Genomic DNA, 24,387 nt, shown 5'->3' on the forward strand with positions numbered 1-24,387 from the left:
CAGAGGGCTTCAACTGGTGAACTTCACAAAACATCTTAAGAAAAATTAATGCCAGTCTTTCCCAAAAAGTAGAAGAGGAGGGAACACTCCCAAAACTCATTTTATGAGGCCAGCATCACCCTGATAGCAAAGCTGCAAAAGAACATTACCAAAAAAGGAAACTATAGACGAATATCCCTGATGAATAGAGATGTAAAAATTTGCAATAAAATACTAGCAAATTGAAATCAGCAGCACATTAAAAGCATCATTCACCATGATCAACTGGGATATAGACCTGGCATGCAAGGATGGTTCAACATACACAAATCAATGTGATAAATCATATTAATCAAATGAAGGAAAAAAAACATTATCTGATTAGATGCAGAAAAAGCATTTGACAAAGTTCAATATTCATTCATGATAAAAACTCTCAACAAATTAGGTATACAAGGGATGTACTTCAACATAATAAAGGCCAAAAGGGATAAGCCCACAGCTAATATCATACTCACTGTTGAAAGGCTGAAAGCTTTTCCACTAAGATCAGGAACAAGATAAGGGTGCCCACTCTGACCACTTCTACTCAACAAAGACCACAAAGTAGACCAAAGTAGAAGGAAAAAAAACAAAAGGTATCAGAATGGGAAAGGATGAAGTAAAACTGTTTCTATATGTAGATGACATGTTTTTATACATAGAAAATTCTAAAGATGCCACGAAAAAAATCTGTTAGATCTAATCAACAAATTCAGTAAAGTTGTAGGATACAAAAGTAACATAAAATTCAATGGCATTTCTATAAACTAACAATGAAATTATCTGAAAAAGAAATAAAATGATCCCATTTACAACAGCATCCAAAACAATAAAATACTTAGGAATAAACCTAACCAAGGAGGTGAAACATCTCTACTCTGAAAACTACAAGACACTGATGAAAGAAATCGAAGACATAAATAAATGGAAAGGCATCCTGTGTTCTTGGATTGGAAGAATATCGTTAAAATGATCATACTACCAAAAGCCATTTATATATTCAGTGCAATTCCCATCAAGATTCCAGTGGCATTTTTTAAAGTAGTAAAAACAATCCTAAAATTTATATGGAACCACAAAAGACATGGAATAACCAAAGCAATACTGAGAAAGGAGAACAAAGTGGGCGGCATCACACTTCCCGATTTCAAGCTATGCTATAAAGCTATAGTAATCAAAACAGTATGGTACTGGTATAAAAACAAATAGATCAGTGGAACAAAATTATGAGCCCAGAAATGAACCCAAGCATATATGGTCAACTAATATGTGACAAGGGAACCAAGAATACTCAGTGGAGAAAAGATGGTCTCTTCCATAAATGGTGCTGCAAAAATTGCATAGTCATATGTAAAAGAATGAAACGACCACTGTCTTATACCACTCCCCAAAATGAACTCAAAATGATTAAGATTTAAATGTACAACCTGAAACCATGAAACTCCTAGAAGAAAACAGAAAAAAGGCTCACTGGCATGTGTCCTGGCAGTGATTTTTGGATATGACATCTAAAGCACAAGCAACAAAATAAAAAATAAATAAGTAGAACTACATCACACTAAAAAGCTTCTGCACAGCCAAAGAATAATTGACAAAGTGAAAAGACAACCTATATGGAATGGAAAAACATATTTGCAAACCATATATCTGACAAACGGTTAATATTCAAACTACATAAAGAACTCATACAATTCTACAGCAAAAAAAAAAAAAAAACCACAAAAAGCATTCCAATTAAAAATTGGGTAAAAGACTTGAGTAGACATTTTTCTCAAAGAAGATATATAAAAGGGTCAACCGGTATATGGAAAGATGCCCAGCATCACTGGTCATTAGGGAAATGCAAACCAAAACCAAACCATAATGAGATATCACCTCACATATGGTAGGATGGCCAACATCAAAAAGACAAGCAATATGAAATGCTGGTGATAATGTGAATTTAAGAGAACTCTTGTGTACTGTTAATGGGATCATAAACTGGTACAGCTACTATGGAAAACAGTATGGAGGACCCTCAAAAAATTAAAAATAAAACTACCATATGATCCAGAAATTCTACTTGTGGGAATACAAAGGAAATGAAAACACTAATTCGAAAAGGTAATCTGTACCCCTTCATGTTCATAGCAGCATTATTTAAAATAGCCAAGACATGGAAACAACCTAACTGTCCACCAGCAGATGAATGAATAAAGAAGCACACACACCATGGAATAGTATTCAGACATAAAAAATGAGGAAATTCTGCCTTTTGTGACAATATGAATGGACCTTGAGGGCATTATGCTAAGTGATGTAAGTCAGAGAAAAACAAATACTGTATGATTTCACTTATATGTGCAATCTATAACAAACATGAACAAACCAAAGTTAGAGAAAAAGGTCAGATTTGTGGTTAACCTGAGGTGGAGGTGGGGTTGGGGAATTGGAGAAAGGTGGTCAAAAGGTACAAACTTTCTGTAGCAGGGAATACCTTGTTAATGATACTTAGGATAAGTTGTAATGGCTTTTGCATTTTTATAACATAACTCACTTCATACCACTCTTGTAGTTGATTATCAACTCAGAAACTTCTTTGGCTCCTGTTGAGGATGAGACTTTAATTTCTTCCATTTGGCAGTATACATCTACAAAAATAAATAACAAATTTTTAAAAAAGGACACAGTAACTATACCAAACAGAACTATGCATTTATTTTGAAAAGCAAATACTATAAATCCTTGATATTTTAAAATTTAGTTCTTTAATGTGATGTCTTCCACATCAGGCACAAAACTTTTTTTCAGCCCCACACCAAATATTTTACAAAACATAATTTAAGCATATGTTCATTTAGACTACTTATAAGTTAACCTAACACTGAAAATTATTTTAAAAAGGTTACCTTTATTGCTTATTAAAACTTTATTGTGCTGGACAGAGCCTTAAAAGAGCATGGCCAATCCAACAAGGCTAAAATCTCTTAACAGTACATTCTCATTTTAAATCAAACATCAATCAAGGAAGTTTTATTTAGAGCAGTTGGTTTAAACCAATGTAAAACTGACTCAAGACAGATTACTTCCCAACTAGTAATATTTAGAGCTCAAGTGATTTTCTGAAAAATTTAATAATATGAAGTAGGTAAGCATTTTGATTATGACTTAGCAATCAACAAAGGAACTTTTTTAGAATAAAGGAAGGTGAAGAGAAGGGAAACCCTGGCATAGGTTTTTATTCTTTAAGAGCACATTATTAGTTTACTTTCTTTCCCTAAAAATGAATCTGAGCTGTCCTTCAATTTAAGCACATATGAATTATGATCACTTACCTGTCAATCTCTATTTCAATATAAATTTCCTAGTCTAGAATTATTCCTAGAAAATCTTCCAACTTTGATACATTATGTTTAGCATGTATCACATTTATTTAGAAAACTTTCTTCTATTTTTGAGATGTTAGCCTTTAAATTTCTACCCATGACAAACCCCTACTCTGAATAATCTAATAACTCCTAAGCTTTTCTCTACTATTGTGACTTCCATCTAGTTTTCTATTATGTGTTAAAGTAAAATAAGAATCTCTGCTTTGGCAGGCTTTTTTTTTTTTTTCTTCCTCTGGCACTGTTTCTCCAATATAGCCAATTTTAAGAAGAAAATAATATAGCCATAAAATTATAGAAAAGTCACTAAAATTTTTATTGTAGTAACAGAACCAAAATTCATACATATTCAAATGCAGATTATTGTCCATCCTGGATGACTTATATGACCTATTATCTGAACTGATTTGTCGGTTATATGTAGGTAATGATGATCAGACTCCTCTTATTAATGACTGGGTTGTAAGGAGGTTATCTAAAAAATTAATTTTAAAAGGAGAAACCAAGGTATGTTAACTGGTACAGAATGAAACTGGGATAGTTCAAGTTTAAAGAATAAAAAACATTGAGATGAATTACTTATGTGATTATGTAGAAGAGATCTACTATATAAGAAAATGACTTTTTTTTTTTTCCACTGGAGGAAAAGGGGGATAAGTACCTAAACACCTAGACCATGTTTGAGTCATCGTTGTATAGTATTTCCACAGTGCCTCATTCTTAGTAGGGGCTTAATAAAATTAGTAGATCAAATGAATTAATGGCTGTGGTCTGCTGGCCTCTTGTTCTGGGCTCTGCCTGGTTTCTCAGAAAGCTTCCTGACTGTTTGCAGAAGATTGGGACTACCGTGTCCTCCATTGTGGTGACTGCTGGGAAAGCTGAAGCTTCTGTGACCACTACAGTAAGGAAACGTTCCTGAATACCCAGAAGACTCTGCCACAAATTTGAGACACTTACCTCAGTTATCTCATCTACACATCCAGAGTAATAATACCTTCCTCGTCTGGTCATTTTGAAGATTAAATGGCATGCCCTTAGCACAGTACCAGGAAGACAGGTGATTAAAAAAAGTTAATTTCTTTACCCAAATTATATCTTTATAGTCTGTGTGAATACCTGCCCTTCCACACACATAGACTAAGTATTAAGTATTATTCAAGTCTAAGAAAATAATTTTGTTTTTCCTAAAGTTCTATTGCTAAAAACGTGTATAGAAAGAAGAAAAAAGAAAAGAAAAAAACGGTACTGTATGCTGGTGTTTGGAATGGCAATCATACTGTGATGAAGTTTAAATAAAAATTGTCATTAGGTTGTTTTGTGATTTGGATACTACTTTACCAAGCCTCAGATATCTAGTTCAAGATTATCTACTTAATTAGCTTTCACAGCTACCCATAAAATATATTCATTCTGTAACGTAGTATAAAAGCAAACTGTTTAACACAGTACAAGTTAAAGCAAAAATCCAATTAAATTAATGAAAAACTAGACTGCCTAAAAATTAATATTAATTTTATTTATTATTAAAGCTTTTCTGTTATGAAAAGCCAACACAGTAAAGGTCAGAAAAATTCACTGACTTTTTTGTATTTAAATTTACTATTTATTAACAAAAATATTGTTTTAAACTTCAATATGAGGAACTTAGAGAGCATATCCTTATCTAACCACAAACCCAGCAGATACTTATATTTACAAAGTTAGCATGAGGCAATCCCCTGGTGGTCCAGTGGTTAGGACTCCGCGCTTTCACTGCTGAGGATGCGGGTTCAATCCCTGATTGGGGAACTAAGATCCTGCAAGCCGCGCAGTGTGGCCAAAAAAAAAAAAAAAAAAAAAAAAAGTTAGTATTAAAGTTTATGTTGGACTAGTTTAAATGAAACGCAGTTTTTTCTATTAGGTAAAATATTTATTTACCTGTATTGCCTCTTAAGTGCAACTTTAATTTTAAAAATAAAACAACAATAGGTAAAAACCACTGGTTTACTCTTTTGATTTATTGTATGAATTAAAAGTTACTTCCTTGAGATAGCACATTGGCAGGTTTGGTGTTTCCTGACACTGTGAATATTTAAAAACAAATTATTTTTGAAAGTTTTATCATACAGAAAGAAAAACAGTTTTTCTACAGTTGAAATGGTAATTTTTCAAAAAAGGTTGAGAGGAAAAAATTGAAACCATTCTTGATAAAGCAATGAGGCAGTTTCAAATTAAAATTACAAATTTAAATGAAGTAATTTTATAAAATATTGAAACTAGCTAAAATTACATGCATAGGTATTTAATCAACAGTAAGAGAGGAACAGCAGTGGAACTTAAATATGATAGGATTTATCAACAACAAATAAACATTTTTAGTGCAAATAGTGCAGAAAAATTTCTCAAAGCAAAGATCATAGCAATCATTCTAATCTGTACAAAATCAGTCTCAGTTCTGTATACAATCTATATAGTGTATCTGTGAATTCAGCCACTGTAATGAAATGCCAATTTGCAAATCATAAATATAAAAGTGCTTAGTTTTGTGTCCCATTCCTCTCTTGGCAGTTCATGTTTTCAGGAAAATCTGAAAAGAAAAGAAAATCAAAACCTAAGATTTAATTTAAGATGATAAACTAAGATTTACCTGTAAGAAGATAATCTGACTATGAGGGAAAAGAGGTAGGGAAAGGATGCTAGCATGCTCAGGTCAATAAGCGATTACTCAGTGCCCACTTACTTCTCAACCTTGAGAAATGCACACTTGATATTAAAAATCAACCCTTACCCTCAGGGATTAACAGCCTGATTTGTAAAATAAAACAATTCAATGTTGCTACTGATGTTAAGGACAACTAGATTGAGAAAAGGGGCAGATGAGGTTGAACGGGGGTTGAGAAATGCCTGTCACTTCCCTCCCTGTCGCCTGATCCCGTTTAAGGGAACCTCCCATGCTCCCTTCTCAAAGTCTACTCCTTTAGCCCAGCAGAGCGGGCAGATGAACACATGACACCAATCTCTAGGTCAAACTGCTGAGGTCAGGATGGACACTGTCTATGCCGGGCCAGTCTCCTTCCCTGAATTGGTGGTGAGACCCTTGTCAGTCTCCACTGGCTGTTTGGACCGTCAGGATATGATCAGGCCTGTGGGTGGCACTGGTTGAACGACGTGAGGTGCAGCAAAGAAAGCTCTCTGAGGAGCCAGCGAGAAAGCACATGGGAGCGAGAGGCAGAAGAGAGAGGCAGAAATGAGAAACAAGCGGCCTTGGGAAGGGTCTGAGAAGGAGGGGCAGCTTTGGTTACTGATGGCCGTGTGTCGTGTTCTCACTCCCAGGTGACTGAGGTGTACTCTTCTGCACTTTGGCTCTGTTTCCCTGCGTTATCCAGTAACCCGAGCTTTTAAAGTTGTTGAGGTGGGAGCTAGTCTTTGCCACCAGATCATTCCTACAACAAGACAGGTGGAGAGGAAAACAGAAGAGCGTCCTGAGATCAGGTGAGAGCACGAACAAAGACGCGGTGGTAGAAAAAAGAACATGACATGAGAGAACATAAGGGGAAAATGGAAAATTAAAACGGATGATGTAAAATAGAAGCCAGATTACAGAAGGCTTAAAATCAGAGAGAGAAATTTGGCATTTCTCATCCCTAGGGGTTCATTGCAGGTCCTGGAGCAGAGAAATGTTATCACAGAGTGGTATTTTAGGAAGATCATTCTGTCAGTGCTGAGCAGGAAGGAGAAACCCTCAAGTCAGAGGACTGGTCAGAAAGTTACTGGAATAATCCTGATGTGAGATGGAAAAGAGAGAGAGCGGAAATTCATTTTAAAGGAAGAAATGACAAAAGAGACTACTGAGGAATATGTCAACTAAGTAATATGGTATACTCCCCACACCAGCTGAGAGAAAGGAACTAATTACAGCTTAAACTCTACATAAGTAGCTATCAAATACTGAAAAATAATTCATTTAAGCCAATATCATACTGAGAAAATATGCAAACAATTTCTACTGGTTATATGCTTAGGTATAAAACATTATGCTTAATATAAAGTATTCTACATGTTATATAGCACAATAGCTATAACGACAGTATTATGCTTAAAGCTGGCTGAACAAACACTGGTAAGAACACTTCATTAACAATAGCCATGCAGTAGCCTTAAGACTCAAACCTTCTAGAATACAATTTACCTATAATGGAGCATGAAATTGGCTGTGCATTGCTATCACTTGTTGAAGTTTCTCTTCCTTGGCTCTTCTACAGTGGCAAATCTAGAAGACAAATTATTTAAAATACCAGTCACTTCTCCAATAATCTTCCTACTACTAGCTAAATTTGACAGAATTCTAAGTAAGAATCTTCTAACTTGTTGACATTATTTAAATTGTGGATGTCTAAGGTAGAGCAGAATTTAAGAATCAAAAAGAAAAAAATTTTAATTTTGTTTGGAAGATAATCTTTCTAAACTTCCAGAATGTAAAACACACTCTGATCCTTTATACCAGTTCTCTGATTATATAATTTCAAATATCTGTGTTTTAAAAATATGAAAATAAATCCTACTGTTGTTACCCAGGAAGCTTAACAAATAAAAACTTCAGGGCTTCCCTGGTGGCACAGTGGTTAAGAATCCGCCTCCCAATGCAGGGGACACGGGCTTGAGCCCTGGTCCGGGAAGATCCCACATGCCGCGGAGCAACTAAGCCCGTGCGCCACAACTACTGAGCCTGAGCTCTAGAGCCCGTGACCCACAACTACTGAAGCCTGCGTGCCTAGAGCCCGTGCTCCGCAACAAAGAGTAGCCCTGCTCGCCACAACTAGAGAAAGCCTCTGCACAGCAACGAAGACCCAACGCAGCTAAAAATAAATAAAATAAATTAAAACAAAAACAAAAAAAACTTCAAGATACAGTTATATAGTACCGAAGAAAAATGGACCCAAAATCGACGCTTCACTAATGCTATAACCATAGTCATTAATGTCCCTGTACTTCAAATTTTCTCACGGAAAACGGGGATAATAAAATCTGCCACACTTTCCTTAACAGTTCATATATATATATGGCACATCTGTTTTATAACGTTTATTAACAAAAGGTTATTTTTAAACTGTGATGTTTCAGAGAAATTAGGTAAATATTTAGGACTCTATCAAAGGACAAGATACTGCTAAGCAGACTTAAAAATTTTTTCTTTAAATATAATGGAAATACTAGAACAGAAATTATCCCCAGAATGTTCTCAGTAATATTAAAAACAAAAAAATTTTAAAAATCTGTATAGGGAATTCCCTGGTGGTGCAGTTGTTAGGACTCGGCACTTTCACAGCGGTGGCCTGGGTTCAAACCCTGGTCAGTGAACTAAGATCCTGCAAGCCGTGCGGCACAGCCAAACAAACAAACACACTATGTAGGTTATTCTCTTTTTAAACAACTTGTGAAACAGGTTATTCAGAAGTATATTACAACTATTAAGACTAGACTTAAGCTAATTTACTAGCTTTACTACAGAACAATACAGATACTATCATTTCTAAAACAGAACCATTATGTGATTTACCTGCTTGTGTACTCACAACAAGCAGGTTTAAAGTGATAGCAGGATGTTGCTATCGTTCTCAATAGAGGCTCTTCAGTTTCCTCTCACTGCACTCAAAACTCCAGCTCAGTAATGTGCTAAGGTTTTTTTTACTCATGAATATACATAAGTTATTTGATATTACGCTGTCCCTTGTCCTCAACTGAAGAGTATTACATACTGTTCTCTTTTCCATGAAGCTACTGAGAAAATCATCTATATCAGTCTTTCCCTCCAAGAAATCTTCTGCAATATTATCAGAGTCTTCCTCAGCTTCATGTGCAGCTACTTTCAATCTTGCCTGTAGGGCACTCGCACTACAGCTCTGAAAAAGAAAATCAAGTATATTAGTTTCTAATGCTCAGAAAAACTCCTTAGAGGGAAGGAAAATGGAGTAGAGGTAGAGGTAGGGAGAAGCAATTCATTATGTGCCTTACATAGGCTCTTTTTGAGGAAATGTGGTCCCATCTAAGTCCTCATCTTTTGGATATGAGATGGCTACCTACCACAGTAGAAACGAATCCATTGCCTGCAAACTATTAAGTGAGAGAAACTGGGCAGATCACTGTCCTCTCTTGGGAATTTAGGAATCAGATCATTGTGGTAGGCACCCTCTAAGATGATCCCCAATGATCCTCCTCTCCTGGTATTCCTGCACTTGTATAATCCCCTCCCCTTGAGTGTGGTCTGGACCTAGTGACTTGCTTCTAATGAACAGAATATGGCAAAGGTGATGGAATTAAATTTAACCAAAGTGGTGAAGGACTTGAACACCGAAAACTACAAAACACTGCTGAAAGAAATTAAAGAAGACATAAATAAGTAGAAAGACACCCTGTGTTCATGGATCAAAAGACTTAATACTGTTAAGACAATACTACCCAAAGTGATCTCCAGAGTCTATGTAATCCCTATCAAAATGTCAACAGCATTTTTTGCAGAAATAGAAAAATCCACCCTAAAATTCATAGAGAATCTCAAGAGACCCCCAAATAGTCAAAACGATCTTGAAAAAGAAGAACAAAGTTGGAGGATTCATACTTCCTGATTTCAAAACTTACTATAAAGCTACAGTAATCAAAACAGTATGGTACTGGCAATCAGAAGAGACATATAGATCAATGAAATAACAAACACTCATACATATGGCCAAATATTTTCAAAAGTGTGCCAAGACCCTTCAGTCGGGAAAGGACAGTCTTGGACAACTATTGCTAGGAAAACTGGATATCCACGTTCAGAATTAAGTTGCACTCTTACCTTACCTCATGCACAAAATTTAACTCAAAATGGATCAAAGATCTAAATGTAGGAACTAAAACTGTTTTTATTAATAGTCATCCTAGTGGGTGTGAGATGGTATCTCATTGTGATACATCACATACAGGGATATATAGAAATACACCATTTTTAATCACCTTTACCTACACTGGTTATCTATCTTTACAAGTCTCGCTCACACAGATAATGTAATTTTGCTTATTAGTGTAAGGTTGAGCATCTTTTCAAATGTTTCCATTTACTTATTCATTAAATATTTATTGAGTACCTACCATGTGCCAAGCACTGGACCAAGGTATTGGGTATACAGGGGGAAAAAAACAGGACAGGTTCCTGCACTAATGGCACCAACAGTCTAGTGAAGTGGTTTCCATACTTTAGAGTATAGAAGAGTCATCATCTTCAGAGGTTCTGAGTGAGCACATCTACCGAGACAATCCTAGGAATCAAGGATTTTTTTAAACATTTCAAGAAGTCAGAATAATTGCTATATCAGAATGTTTATTGGACCTTCATATTTCTCCTTTTGTGAGTTTCCTGTTCTTCCCTTTGCCTGTATGTAAGGTTTCTTTATTGACCATTGGCATTAATATTTGTTATATCTGCTACAAATATTTGTCCCCTTTACTTCACTTTTGATTTTATGATCTTCAATGTATACAAAGTTTAAATTTATATATAGCTTAAATCGTCAGTTTTTTATTTTATGCTTCTGCCTATTGTCATAATGCTTAGAAAGGATTTTCCCATCATAATCCTAAAAAAAAAACTCTAGCAGATAGTTGTCTCTCATAATTTTATGGTTTCCACCTAAATACTTACTCTATCTAGAGTATCTTTCTGTGTATGCTATGATATAGGGATCTAACTTTTTTCTAAATGGACTGCCTTTATTAAATTCTCATTTTTTTCTAACCAATTACTCATATATATGTCTGTTTCTAAACTGCAGAATCTGTTCCATAGAACTATTTTTCGCTTCCTACAAGGCTACTCTACTGTTTTAAATAAAGAGCTTTTATACTGTATTTTGATACTGGGAAAGGGTTTCTTTTTGCTCAAGCTCTTCTTGACTACTTTAACCTGTTTAGTTTTTCAGAAGAACTTTAGAATAAATCTGTTTAAATTTTAAAAAAAATACTCTTGGGATTTTGATTGGAAGTATAGAAGATTTTTAAGTTATTTTGGGAAGAATGAAATCTTTATAATACTGTATCTTTCAGTCCATGAATATTCTGTTACTCTATTTTTTCAAGTCTTCTTTTGTGTCATTCAGTAAAGTTTCCTAACTTACTTCATTGGGTTCAGTTCTAAATGTTTTACAGTTTTGTTTATATTGTAAATGAGTTTTTTTCTTCTACTTCATTTTGCACTGGTAGTTGCTAGATATCTAGAGGAAAACCTTCTCAATTTGCTAGGATTTTTACTTGTTTGGTTTTGGTTAACAACCATTTCATCTTTTCTTTTACATTATACCTCTTTTCCTTTTCTTGTCTTCTTACAGTGGCCAGAACCTCCCAAGCAATGTTAAATAGCAGTGATACTGGGGCATCACTGTCTCATTCCTAACATTAAAGGGATCCTGGAAATGTTGAGTCATTAGGTGTGATGTTTGCTGTTGGTTTCCTTATTAAATTAAGGAATTAATTTTATCTTAGTTTACTAAGAGTTTGTCTACGGAATGATGCTGATTATTGTGAAAAGCTTCTTCAGCATCTACTAAGCTTTAATAAGCATCTAAAGGTAATTTAGTTGACTCTGTCAGATTTTCCAGTTAAGAGTGAGGGAGGACTGCTTACATGTGACTCCTGACTCTGACACTTTCTATCTACATAACCTCAGGGATGTTATTTAATATCCATGTACCTCAGTTTCCTCATCTGCAAAATGGAAAAACAGTAACAACATCTACCTCATAGAGTTTTGGGTGGAATAATGGGCAATATATGTAAATAGCTTAGTGCAATGCAAAAGATACAACAATTGTACAATGTCAGCTACTATTATTTTATTCTAAAGAATGATCATCTGAAATCTATTATAAATTTATATTCGCCTTAACCATCATTTTTTTTGCTGTTGTCTATTTCTACTTTGTTTTACTAAATTGGCTTTACCTTCTAGAATTCCTGATTTTAAAGGAAACAGAATATTATGATTGGGTTATTGACATGAGATATAAAGATTATATCCTCTTCTCTTTCATTTATTTTAGTTTTTTAAATGATTTTTGCCCTTTTTATTTTTAAAGATTTGTTTTTTCAGTAACATGGGTTGAATTTTATAAAGTTTTTGATTTTCACATATTCTAGCATAAAATCTATTATTTGTGGTGAATTATACTTTATACTTTTTATATATTATATTTTTCAATTTGCTAACTTTTCATTTGAGATACTTGTATATAGGCTTACAAGTAGTCTAAAATTAAAATTTTTGTTGGTAGCTTTTATTAGAACAGTTAAACTGCCTTTATAATAACTCTCCCAGAAGAGTTCTTTATGGGGCTTTTTATATTTTTCTATTTTGGAACCAAATGCTCTTGCATGAGCACAAATGATTTACAATGGCTTATAACTGACAGCTGTTCATCTGCATAACTTAGAGCTGTTTATCATGACTTATAAACACATAAGATAAACTCAGATACCTAATAAATGCTTTCTAGTAATAATGAATTTAAGAATGTGGCACATGCACATTAAGATGAAAAATTCTTATGGTAAAAGAAAAGAGCTAAACAATCTTACCTCGCTAAGTTCATGCTGCCTTTGCATCTTCTTTTCAAAAGTTGATTTCATTTGTGTAAGTAATTCATACTAAAAGAGAAAATTAAAATGCTATTTAATTCTATTTTAAAATTGTATGGATTTCTTAAAAAATGATAACTAACTCACCTTATCTAAAACAGTTTGCCTTTTGGCTTCCAAGCTGGGCTCCAAAAGGAGATTTTTTCCTGTAAGACAAATTTCTAGTTTATTGCTAGGTAAAGATCACATTTTTCTTAGGAAATTTAATAAGTAAGGAAAGACATACTTGCTAGCTCCTCAATACTTTTCATTAAGTCATCCTTGTCAGTAATAATTTGTTTTAGTTGAGGCAAAGTCAGAAACTGTTCTAGTAATACCTCCTCTTGATCATTCATATCTGTAAGTTGTGATACACTAGAAACACAACAGAAAAAATATGTTAATGAATATCAGTCATCTAGTTTTTTTCATGATAAATATTCACCATTTTTCAGTTTCATTCAGCTGAGAGTTCTAAATAATTTTTGACATATATATTTTTATATAGACACAGAAGAAGGCAAATTATAACCTTAAAAGCAAATAAAACATCAATCACAATAGAACAAAAAGTACTCTAAATACAGTACAGTGTCAAGTCACTACAGGACTATGAAGACGAGGGTTTATGAACAGCCCTAATAACCTACCAATTTTAACCTCTGAGCCTATTTACCTAATAGGTATGTGGCTGTCCCAGTAAATGATACATGTATATGTGTCTGTGTACATATAGTCATAAAAATGTTTTTAAAAAGCAATCGTGGAAGGCTAATCCCAGAACAAAAATCATATCCAGAGAGTGAAAGAGGGAACTGGATGGGTGGGATAGGGAGGGAGGGAAACCTTTCTGAACCTAACTTTCAGTTTTGACTACATATAGATAAAAAACAAAATTAAAACAGAAAAAGCAGTCTCTAAAATTCAAAGCAAATGGAAATAAATGAACGTGGTTTTCTTTTCTAAGTTATATAATCATCCAGAGAAATTTTACTGAAAAGACTTTAAAAAATAGTATTTGGCTGTACATCTCTGGTGTGCTATATCCTAAAGACAAAAGAAGTGTAAAAAACAAAACAAACTTATCCTGCTTTCATAATCACTACTGATATTGTTATTTTATTGGTATTGTTATTTTGAAAAAGAACAAGTGCCTTTCAGAGAAATGGCTGGCTTCAGGTCAGGGAAAAAAAATGTTCATGTTGAGCCCATGACATCTTTGTTTTGCCAGAGTTTCCTATTGACTAAAGATAGAACTGTTTAAGCAGCAAAAAGAATAATGTTTGAATGGACTGAAACACAAATTTCTTTTTTAATTTATGAGTTTATAATAACTCAAAAACAACTATAAAAAAACAAAAAACACCTCGCCTATCAGAACTTTTGCAGCTAGCTTATGCATCAACTCATTATTCTGAAAATTAATAAATTAAGAGGAAAAAAATCAAGCATATATCTTGTCTTTCTGTATGAAGTATATTTCAATATAACTAAACTTTCCTCTTCTATGAAGAGGCTAATTCTGGCAGTAGGAAATCACATTTGCAATCCTTAAGGAAATAATGCATAGTCAGTGATTTCAAGTGTTTCAACCTGTTTCAATCCTAATGTCACTAAAAATAAGGCAACCAGACATCATTGCTGCCGTATGTGATGTAATAGGAAATATGCACTATGATGTAAATATTCTTGCCAAAAGAATTAAACCTAAATTTTTCCCCCAGCTTTCTTGAGACATTGTGTAAGTTTAAGGTGTACAATGTAATGATTTGATAAAAAAATTGAACCTACATCTAATCAAAACTCTCTATCTAGCCACCAGTAGAAGGAAATATGAGAAATAGAGGAACACCCTCAATGGAACCACAAAGATGCAATCAGGCAACAACAGGGTATGGGAAATTCTATAGGACAAATAACCAGTTTCTTACATAAATATTTAATAATATGTGTATAATTTACTCTGTATGTATTTATATGTGTATGTATATATATTTGTATGTATATGTATGCACGCATATGTGTGTATGTATACGTGTGTATATGTACATACATATTAATAAACGTGGGAGAAATGGTTCATGATTAAAAGAACTATAAAAGATAACAGTATTCAAATGCAATAGGTAGATCTTTTTTTTTTTTTTTTCAATAGGTAGATCTTATTTTGAACCCTGATTCATATAAACTACCAACCAAAAGATTTAATTATTAAGACCCTGGGGAAGTAAGATAATATCAAAGAATTGAAGAATTAGCATCCATATTGTGAGGTATGATGATGACGTGGATTGGGATTATGGCAAAGAAAAAGTCTTTACCTGGTGGAGAAATTTAGTGAAGAACGTATAGGTAAAAATAACATAATATTTGGGATTTGGTTTAAAATAATCCTGACCTATACCCATACTTCCTGAAAAAAGCTGGAAGAAGATGGCAAAGAGGTTCACCTTTTTGTATTTTTGACGTTTTCATAATAATGTTTTTAAAGGGAAGGAAGAAAGGAAAGGAGGAGGAGAATACTCTATAACACGGCAACAATAACAGTCCCTACTTCACGGGTTGCTGCAAGCATTACTCCGCGTATGACTGCTTTAACGTGTACGTGCTGCGGGTAAACTTCATTAATTATTAGCAGAGAAGGACACATCACCACTTCCTACAAGTGACTGTAAAACACTGGATCAAATAAAGCTAAACTTTTTTTAACTGTAGGATTTCTCACAGACCAGTAACTCAATAAATATAACCTACAAGACAGACGACTGATTCATAGAACTTTCCCACTAAGACATCCACAATACAGGAAGAGTGATGATTTTAAAATGTTTTTTAACTTAATATGGATATGAAAATGATGATGTGGTTTCTATTTACAAATTAAATAGACAACAAACACCAATGTTACTCTTCTAGTTTTTTTACCTTAGTTCTGAGAGTTCTGGAAATACATCAGGGATATCAGGCATCTTGTAACCAAAACCATTTTGGCTTATCTAAAGAGAGTTTGAAATGGTGTTAAATTTCAGCCATCTTTTTGACTGCTCCTATTTGGTTATAAAAGTAATTTTTAATGTACTGCGTCCCACAACTGTTTTATTATCACATTTAATCTTTGCACTTCACATTTTCCTCCTTACCCTCCCCTTCTTTCTTCATTGTTTTTTTCAGTATATCTTTATATATGTAGGGTTACTTTTTTTTTTTTTTTGATGGGGATCACGTGAGTACCTGTGTTTAGCTCTTGGACAAGTATACGGTTGTAAAATAAATCTCCTAAGTGTATCTGTGACAAATGTGGAGAATTATCTGTGGGTTTCATTGATGTATATGAATGTTTGTCTCAAGTGTAAGGCATTAAGTATAGAGAAATTAGTAAGTTGGCAAAAATCTGAATAGTTACCTAAGTTCCATGAGAGAGTAGGGTAGGTAAGGAATAGAGTATACATTGTTTGAATACAGATGACATTTTAAAATCAAGGACCCATGAAAAGTTCTCTTGTAATTTTATTTATACTACTAATTATAATTTGTTCATAATATTCATTAATACAATGATGAAAGGTTTTGGAAAAACGAAGTCCACTTGGGTCTATATTCTAAATTATTACAAACACTGAAATTAGTAAAGTTGATTATGATAATTTTTTAATATTCGAGTATTACTATGGGTGATATTCACTAAGGGTTAAAAATGAAGGTTTTTAAATCCCTTTAATATGTTTAATGCACCGTCTCTCCCTCGGTAACATCCCACATGGCAGCAGATACCAGCTTAATTGAAGAACACACAATTGTTTACACCAATGAGACACTGGATTAAAGTCCCCAGTATGCTAGAGCAGACCCTCCATAATCTGACACATGCTCCTCCTATACCATCCTTCTCATATCTTTGCCTGTCCTATATGACAACCAGAGGGCTCTATAACAGGCAGCTTCACAAAGATGCCATCTGGTTTATGCTCCCCAATCTTTGTCAATGCTGTTGCCTCTTCACAGAATTGCCTCATGTGACCCCTTATCATCCTGGCAAATTCATTACCATCTATCAAAATTTGGCCTCAAGTGTGAATCATTCATTCATCTGCCTCATTTTGAATGAGCACCTACTATATGCATCAGGCATGCTTTGAGGCACCAAGGATAAAGTGGTTTAAGAAAAAGAATTGCATCTTCTATAAAGGTATCTTTCTAGCTCTACGATGGTCCCTGGGAGCACTGACTATTCCCGTAACTGTGTCTTTGCCGTAGCTCTAGACTACCTCTTCTACTTACAATCATTTACTTATTTGCTGGTTACCTCTTTGACATTGTTACTTAAGTTGAAAATGTGATTTAATCTTTTTATCTTTTGTGCCATGGTGGCTGGCACACTGGAGGGATATAATGTTTGTTGACTGAATATTTCAAGGGTACAAACTACAGATATCTGATACCAACCGGTGCTGCAGTGTCTGTTGTGGGAACAGGCAATGGCAGATTTGAAAGGACACCAAACGAAGGAGCAGCAGGTTTGGCTGCTGTATGACTTGTCGCCGAAGAAGAAACAGTGTCAGCAACAGATAAAGAACCGACAGTCCTGGAAGCTTCTTGTGGGGGATACGGAGGAAGAAATGGAAAACCCGGAGAAGCACAAGGAGGCGTCCCACCTGCTTTACTGTACAGGCTGAAGAGAAAGAGAGGAAAAACATGAGGTTAGATTTTAGGGGTAAGTTTGTAAAAGTATTCCTAAATTGTTCTAAAAAACAGTAGTTATGCAGTACAGATGGCAGGTGCCATTAGTTATTATAATTATATAAGTGAATCAGATATCGTATAAATTGATAAAATATGAACACCCCTCAAGGAAAAATTTTCGTTTCTTTCCATGAAAAAGAAAAATGTTTTAGAAAATATACAATTCAACTGGTCACACTGGAAGTGAACAGAATGCTCAAAACTCAAATATGGCCTTTCTGCTGGCATCAATGAGTATCTTCATAGAAGAAATGGAGAACATTTAAGTCCAGGAAATTTATTCAAGTGTAGCTTGAATAAATCCGTAGCTTTCATTATATCTGGCAAAATCTGACTGCAAGTCAAGACTGCTTTTCCGGAAAATTTCAAAGAAAAATTAAATGTATAGATGAGCTGCTAAAAATGTTAAAACATAAAAAAGATGCGTATAAAAACTATTTATCTATTAGAAAAGCGGCACAGCAGTATGTGCTCAAGATATAATCAGAAAATAATTTATTTTTGCAAGGTAATAAATATTGGGTTCTGGATCAAGATGGTGACATAGGAAGATCCTGAATTCACCTTCTCCCACAGAAACACTGAATCAACAGCTACACAGGGAACAATTTCCTCTGAAAAAAACCCTAAAAACTAGCTGAGTGGCTCCTACACGTTGGGCAAACAAGAAGAAAATGACATCTAAGCTGGTAGGAGAGGCTGAGACACAATCTCACCATAAACCCCACCCTCAGCAGGACAACCCACAAGCTGGAGAAAACTCAAAACCCAGAGCTTTTCCCTGGGGAGTTAAGGGTTGAGATTGAACCTGAGAGAAAAGCCCCCAAAACATCTAGCTCTGAAGACCAAAAGAGCTCATGTCCCCGAGACTCACAAGGCTACAGCGAACTAAGAAACAATTCTTCCAGGGCTCGTACTCCTGGACTCCCCTGCCTCAGGGCCAAATGCAGAAGAGGACATGACTTAACGTGAAAGAGGCTCATTTGCCAATCTTAAAGCATCAGCTCGAGGCAGCGGCAGGCATCTAACTTAACACACATCTAGGGGTCCGCTGGGACGCTTTCTGGGGATGGTGGCTGGTGGGTGACATCTTGTTTCCCATCTGCTGCACTCCAGAGACCCAGTATCACCCAGAGGGAGCTCCTACATGCACCTGGTGCTCTGGTTTCTGCAGCTGCTGCCCAGGGAATATCCCTTGATTGCTTGACTCTGGATGCCAGGCAGGCTAAGATTCCTGGGTCCCGTAGGATTGTAACAGTCAGAGAGCCAGTTGTTGGTAGATTATGACCCCCAGGACACGGCATAGACAGCAGACAGAAGCAACCCCCCGTCTTCCTGTGAAAGAGGCCTACGTGCTCGCCCAGGGGCTTGGCCATCTAGGCACCCATGGAGGTGCTCTCAGGGAATGGAGGCCAGTGGACGCCCTCGCCGCACTCGCGCCCTGCCTCACTCCAGCTCACCACTATCTTAGAGAACGGAGCTTATGCCCTTGTTTTCGCAGTGGCAACCAGAGGACACCACAACGCTGTCTGAATCTGACAGCCAGCGGGGCTCCCGCTCACAGAAATGGAGAAGAGGTTCTTAATCAGCCACCCCCCCAGGGGAACAGCATGGGACAACAGGAGCTCAGTCTTTCTGTTGAAAGAGGCCTATTAGCTTATTATCATAGCTATAGCCTGAGGGGCAGGCTTCTAATTAAACACAACTCCAAGGACTGAATGTAATCCTTCCATAGACTCCAGAGGGTGGGCTCTACTATCTTTGTGCTCTCCCTCTGCATGTTCCAGAATGCCAGCATGTCTTGGAGGGGAGATCTTACATGTGTCTGGGGTCCCGGTTTTGTATTTGGTGCTCTGGTTTTTGCGGCTGCCAACCAGGAATGCCCCTTACTTACCTGGCTCTGGCGGCCAGGGGGGCTGACATTCCTGGGTCCCACGAGACTGTAACAGTTGTAGACAGTTCTTGGCAGGCTACCACACCAGGGCACTGCAGATAGCAGACTTAAACACACCCACAGTCTTAATGTGAAACAGGCCTATTTGCTTATCCTGAAGCTTCAGTCTGAGGGGTGGGCTTCAGGCTTGGAACCCATGTATGTGAAGGCCTACGGAGGCGCCTTCAGGGAACAGAGGCCAATGGACACCATGTTTTCATTCTCATCACCTGGCTCAGGTGGCCAGCAGGACTTAATAAGCTTGTGGTCCCACAGAACTGTATATATTTGCATACATTAAAAGCTGCTGCCTGAGGGTCTTGCTTCCAATCAGCCTAAATCTAGGTATGGCTATCCTCCCCTGTGGGGCGATGACAGGTCTTGGCACACCCTTAATTCCTGGGAGCTATTAAAAAAATAATAGGTTGCTTGGACAATCACAAAGGCTTGATAGACAGTCAAGAGCCAGGGTAGGGTTGAATGATAAGGTTCATCTCCTAGTCCCGTCCTCAAAACTGGGAGAGGAGACTGTTTTATCTTACACAGAGTCAAGCAAAAAGAAGAAACAAAGAAATACGTTCCAAATAAAATACAGGATAAAACTTCAGGAAAAAAACCTTAATGAAATTAAGATACATAATTTACCTGATAAAGAGTTCAAAGTAAAGGTCATAAAGATGCTCCCTGAACACAGAAAGAACCTCAACAAAGAGAAAGAAAATACAAGAAAGAATCAAAGCTGGAGAATACAACAATTGAACTGAAAAATATTCTAGAGGGATTCAACAGCAGACTGGATGAGGCAGAGTGAGAAATGGAATATTTCCTGCCATATCAGTAAACAAAGGATGTCACAGTCACCGGCCAGAAGAAAGGATCGGTGAACTCAAGACAGGGCAGTGGAACTCACATAATCAGAGCAGAGAAAAAAAAGGAAAAAAAGTGAAGATAGCTTAAGGGACTTACGGTTTGTATTACAGGGCTACCAGAAGGAGAAGAGACAGAGAAAGGGGCAGAAGACTTATCTGAAGAAATAATGGCTGAAAACTTCTCTAACCTAGGGAGGGAAACGGGCATCCAGATCCAGGAAAGCCAGGAAGTCCCAGACGAGATGAACCGAGACACATTTTAATTAAAATGTCAGAAGTTAAAGACAAGGCAAGGATCTTAAAAGCAGCAACAGAAAAACAACTTGTTAGGTACAAGGGAACCCCCATAAAACTACCAGCAGATTTTTCAGCTGAAACTTTGCAGGCCAGAAGGCAGAGGAATGACATATTTAGAGTACTAAAAGAAGAACACTTTCAAGAATACTCTACATAGCAAAGTTCTCATTCAGACTTGAAGCAGAGGTAGAGTTTTCCAGACAAGCAAAAGCTAAAGGAGTTATCACCACTAAACCGACCTTACAAGAAATGTTGAAGGGACTTCTTTATGCTGATATTACATGCAAATAGAAACCAAAAGAAAGCTGGGGTAGCTATACTTATATCAGACAAAACAGACTTTAAAACAAAGACTGTAATAAGAGACAAAGAAGGGCGTTACATAATGGTAAAGGGGTCAATCTAACAAGAGGATATAACAATTATAAATATTTATGCACCCAAGATAGGAGCACCTAAATATATAAAGCAAATATAAACAGACCTAAAATGATAAATAGAGAGCAATAAAATGAGAATAGGGGACTTGGGACTTCCCTGGTGGTGCAGTGGTTAAGAATCTGCCTGTCAGTACAGGGGACACGGGTTCGATCCCTGATCCGGGAAGATCTCACGTGCCGCGGAGCAACTAAGCCTGTGCGCCACAACTACTGAGCCTGTGCTCTAGAGCCCACTTACTACAACTACTGAGCCCACATGCCACAACTACCGAAGCCTGCGTGCCTAGAGCCCGTGCTCCGCAAGAGAAGCCACCGCAATGAGAAGCCCACACACTACAACGAAGACCCAACGCAGCCAGAAATACATACATACATTTATTAAAAAAAAAAAAAAATAGGGGACTTTAATACCTCACTTACAAAACTAAACAAATGGGACTACATCAAACTAAAAACTTCTGCACAGCAAAGGAAACCATCAACAAAATGAAAAGGCAACCTATGGAATGGGAGAAAATATTTGCAAACCATATATCTGACAAGGTATTAATATCCAAAATATATAAAGAACTCATACAACTCAACAGCAAAAATACAAATAATCTGATTTAAAAATGGGAATCTGAATAGACATTTTTCCAAAGAAGACATACAGATGGCCAACAGGTACAAGAAAAGATGCTAGTTCTTTGATAATTAGATTACTAACTGTCAAACTTGTTGGAATGACTATTATCAAAAAGATAAGAAATAACAAGCATTGGTAAGGCTATGGAGAAAAGTGAATGCTGTACACTGCCGGTGGAAATGTAAACTGGTATATAGCCACTATGGAAAACAGGATGGAGGCTCCTCAAAATAGAACTACCACATGATCCAGCAATTCCACTTCTGGGTATTTATGCGAAGAAAATGAAGACACTAACTCGAAAAGATGTCTGCTCCCCTATGTTCACTGCAGCATTATTTACAATAGACAAGAGATGGAAACAACCTAGGGTCCATCAGTAGATGATGAGATAAAGAAAAGGTGGTGTATATATACACAGAAATATTATTCAGCCATAAAAACAAAGAAAATCTTGCCATTCAAAACAATATGGATGGACCCTGAGGGTATTATGCTATGTGAAATATGTCAGACAGAGAAAGGCAAATACCATACGCTCTCACTTATGTGTAGAATTTAAAAACGAAAAACAAAAAACACTGAGCTCATAAATACAGAAAACAGACTGGTGTTTGCCAGAGGCAGGTGATGGGCAGCAGTGGGCAAAATGTGTGAACATGGTCAAAAGGTACAGACTTTCAGTTGTAAAATGAGTAAGTCCTGGGGAGGTGACGCACAGCATCATTATGGTTAATAACACTATACTGCATATCCGAAAGCTGCTAAATCTTAAACATTCTCATCACAGGAAAAAATTCTGTAACTATGCATGGCGATGGGTGTTAACTAGACTTACTGTGGTGATCATTTTGTAATATAAATTACTATTGAATCATTCTGTTGTACACGTTACATGTCAATCACACCTAAAAAATATTTTACATTTAATATTTTTTTTCTCTTAGAGCAGTTCAAAGAGAACCATGCTCTAAAATAAGCAGTGTAATTTAGGCCTAAATGCAGATGAGAATTATCTAAATACCACTACTTAAATTAATATAGTTAAGTTTAAATGGGTCAGTCACTCTTGTATAAAAGATAAAAAGACTTTTTAGAAACATAGGATACTAAATACTTTACTTTGTATTTGTGGTATAATAAGAAACATATTTTGTCTTTGACCAGGTTCTAGGCAAAGTGCTCCTAAAATCCTGGTAAGTTCTTAAATGATAGGACCCTTTTTCGTTATTTGTAACATCTGAGTTTATGCTAATGAGGTGACTTAGGCTGAGTCCCTATATAGTCTGAGGACGGGGTTGGTCACCAAAAAGACCAAGTGACAGAAAGTTGGAACTTTCAGCCCCACCCATTGATCTCAGGGAAGAGGGGGCTGCTGAATAATCTCTACAAAAACCCTTGAACAATATGATTTGACAAGCTTCTTGTTGATGAATGCATCCACATGGCAGGAGGGTGGTGCACCCCAGTTCATGGGGACAAAAGCTCCTGTGCTTGGGGCTCTCCTAGACCTTGCCGTGCCCTATGTACCTCTTCATCTGGCTATTCATCTGTATCTTTTATAATATCCTTTATAATCAACTAGTAAACATAAGTAAATTTATTTTGGAGTTCCATGAGCCACTTAACAAATTACTCAAACCTGAGGTGGAGGTCATGGGAACCTGGGATTTATAGCACAGGTAACAATCTATACATTTTCAATTGGTATGTGAAATGGAGCAGCCTGTGAGACCGAGCCCTTAATCTGTGGGATCTGACACCATCTCCCTGTGGATAGCATCAGAATTAAGTTAAATTCGTAGGAAACAGTCAGTGTCTGGTGAGAACTGGAGAATTACTTGGTGGTGTTGGAAAAAAAAACGGGTATCAGAGTATTGAAATGTTCCAAAATATATCAAGCTTAAACAATTTTTTTAAATGGGAGTGCTATTGTTTCATGACATAATTTAATGTCATATTTAATGACATAAGTTAACATAAATTGGAATTGTGTTGGAGGAAAACATTTGTCACAGATTTTGAAATTATAATACTAAAGTTAATATGGAAAAATAAATAAGTATATAGAGAAAAGTACCTGAAAAAGGAGGGTAAAGAGAGATTAACCCTGCCATATAGCAAAACACATTAGAAAACCTTAATAATTAAAAAAAAAAAACACAAAACTTTTTTAAAGCATAACACTGGCAATGGATAGGTAGATCAATGGAACTGAATACAAAATCCAGAAAAATCACAAAGATATATGGCAATTAAGATATAATAAAAAGAATCTCAAATTAGTAAAAAAAAAAAAAAAGATAGATTGGTCAATAAATAGCATTGGGACATCTGGAAAAAATTAAATTGGAGCCAAGCCTTCATACCTATAATAAAATAAAAACCAAATGTATCAAATTTAAAATGTTTTTTGAATTTTTTTTTTAAATCTTAAAAGAACTGGAAGAAATCACTGGGAAATTAAAAA

The 24,387-nt window shown here is 35.9% G+C and overlaps 1 protein-coding gene across 1 annotated transcript in view; it reads right to left on the reverse strand.

The window, feature by feature from the left end:
- Nucleotides 1-5,365: 5,365 nt before the first annotated feature.
- Nucleotides 5,366-24,387, reverse strand: part of VPS37A (VPS37A subunit of ESCRT-I) — a 38,130-nt gene continuing 19,108 nt past the window's right edge. The window contains exons 5-12 of the mRNA XM_036838551.1: nucleotides 17,454-17,679; nucleotides 15,936-16,006; nucleotides 13,258-13,385; nucleotides 13,119-13,177; nucleotides 12,972-13,040; nucleotides 9,122-9,265; nucleotides 7,555-7,635; nucleotides 5,366-5,952 (exon numbers count right to left, since the gene is read on the reverse strand). Coding sequence (XP_036694446.1) covers nucleotides 7,555-7,635; nucleotides 9,122-9,265; nucleotides 12,972-13,040; nucleotides 13,119-13,177; nucleotides 13,258-13,385; nucleotides 15,936-16,006; nucleotides 17,454-17,679 — 778 coding nt within the window. The 3' untranslated portion in view covers nucleotides 5,366-5,952. The remainder of the gene's footprint in view (nucleotides 5,953-7,554; nucleotides 7,636-9,121; nucleotides 9,266-12,971; nucleotides 13,041-13,118; nucleotides 13,178-13,257; nucleotides 13,386-15,935; nucleotides 16,007-17,453; nucleotides 17,680-24,387) is intronic.

The sequence above is a fragment of the Balaenoptera musculus genome, chromosome 21 (genome assembly GCF_009873245.2).
Source record: "Balaenoptera musculus isolate JJ_BM4_2016_0621 chromosome 21, mBalMus1.pri.v3, whole genome shotgun sequence".
In the NCBI taxonomy this organism is placed as follows: Eukaryota; Metazoa; Chordata; class Mammalia; order Artiodactyla; family Balaenopteridae; genus Balaenoptera; species Balaenoptera musculus.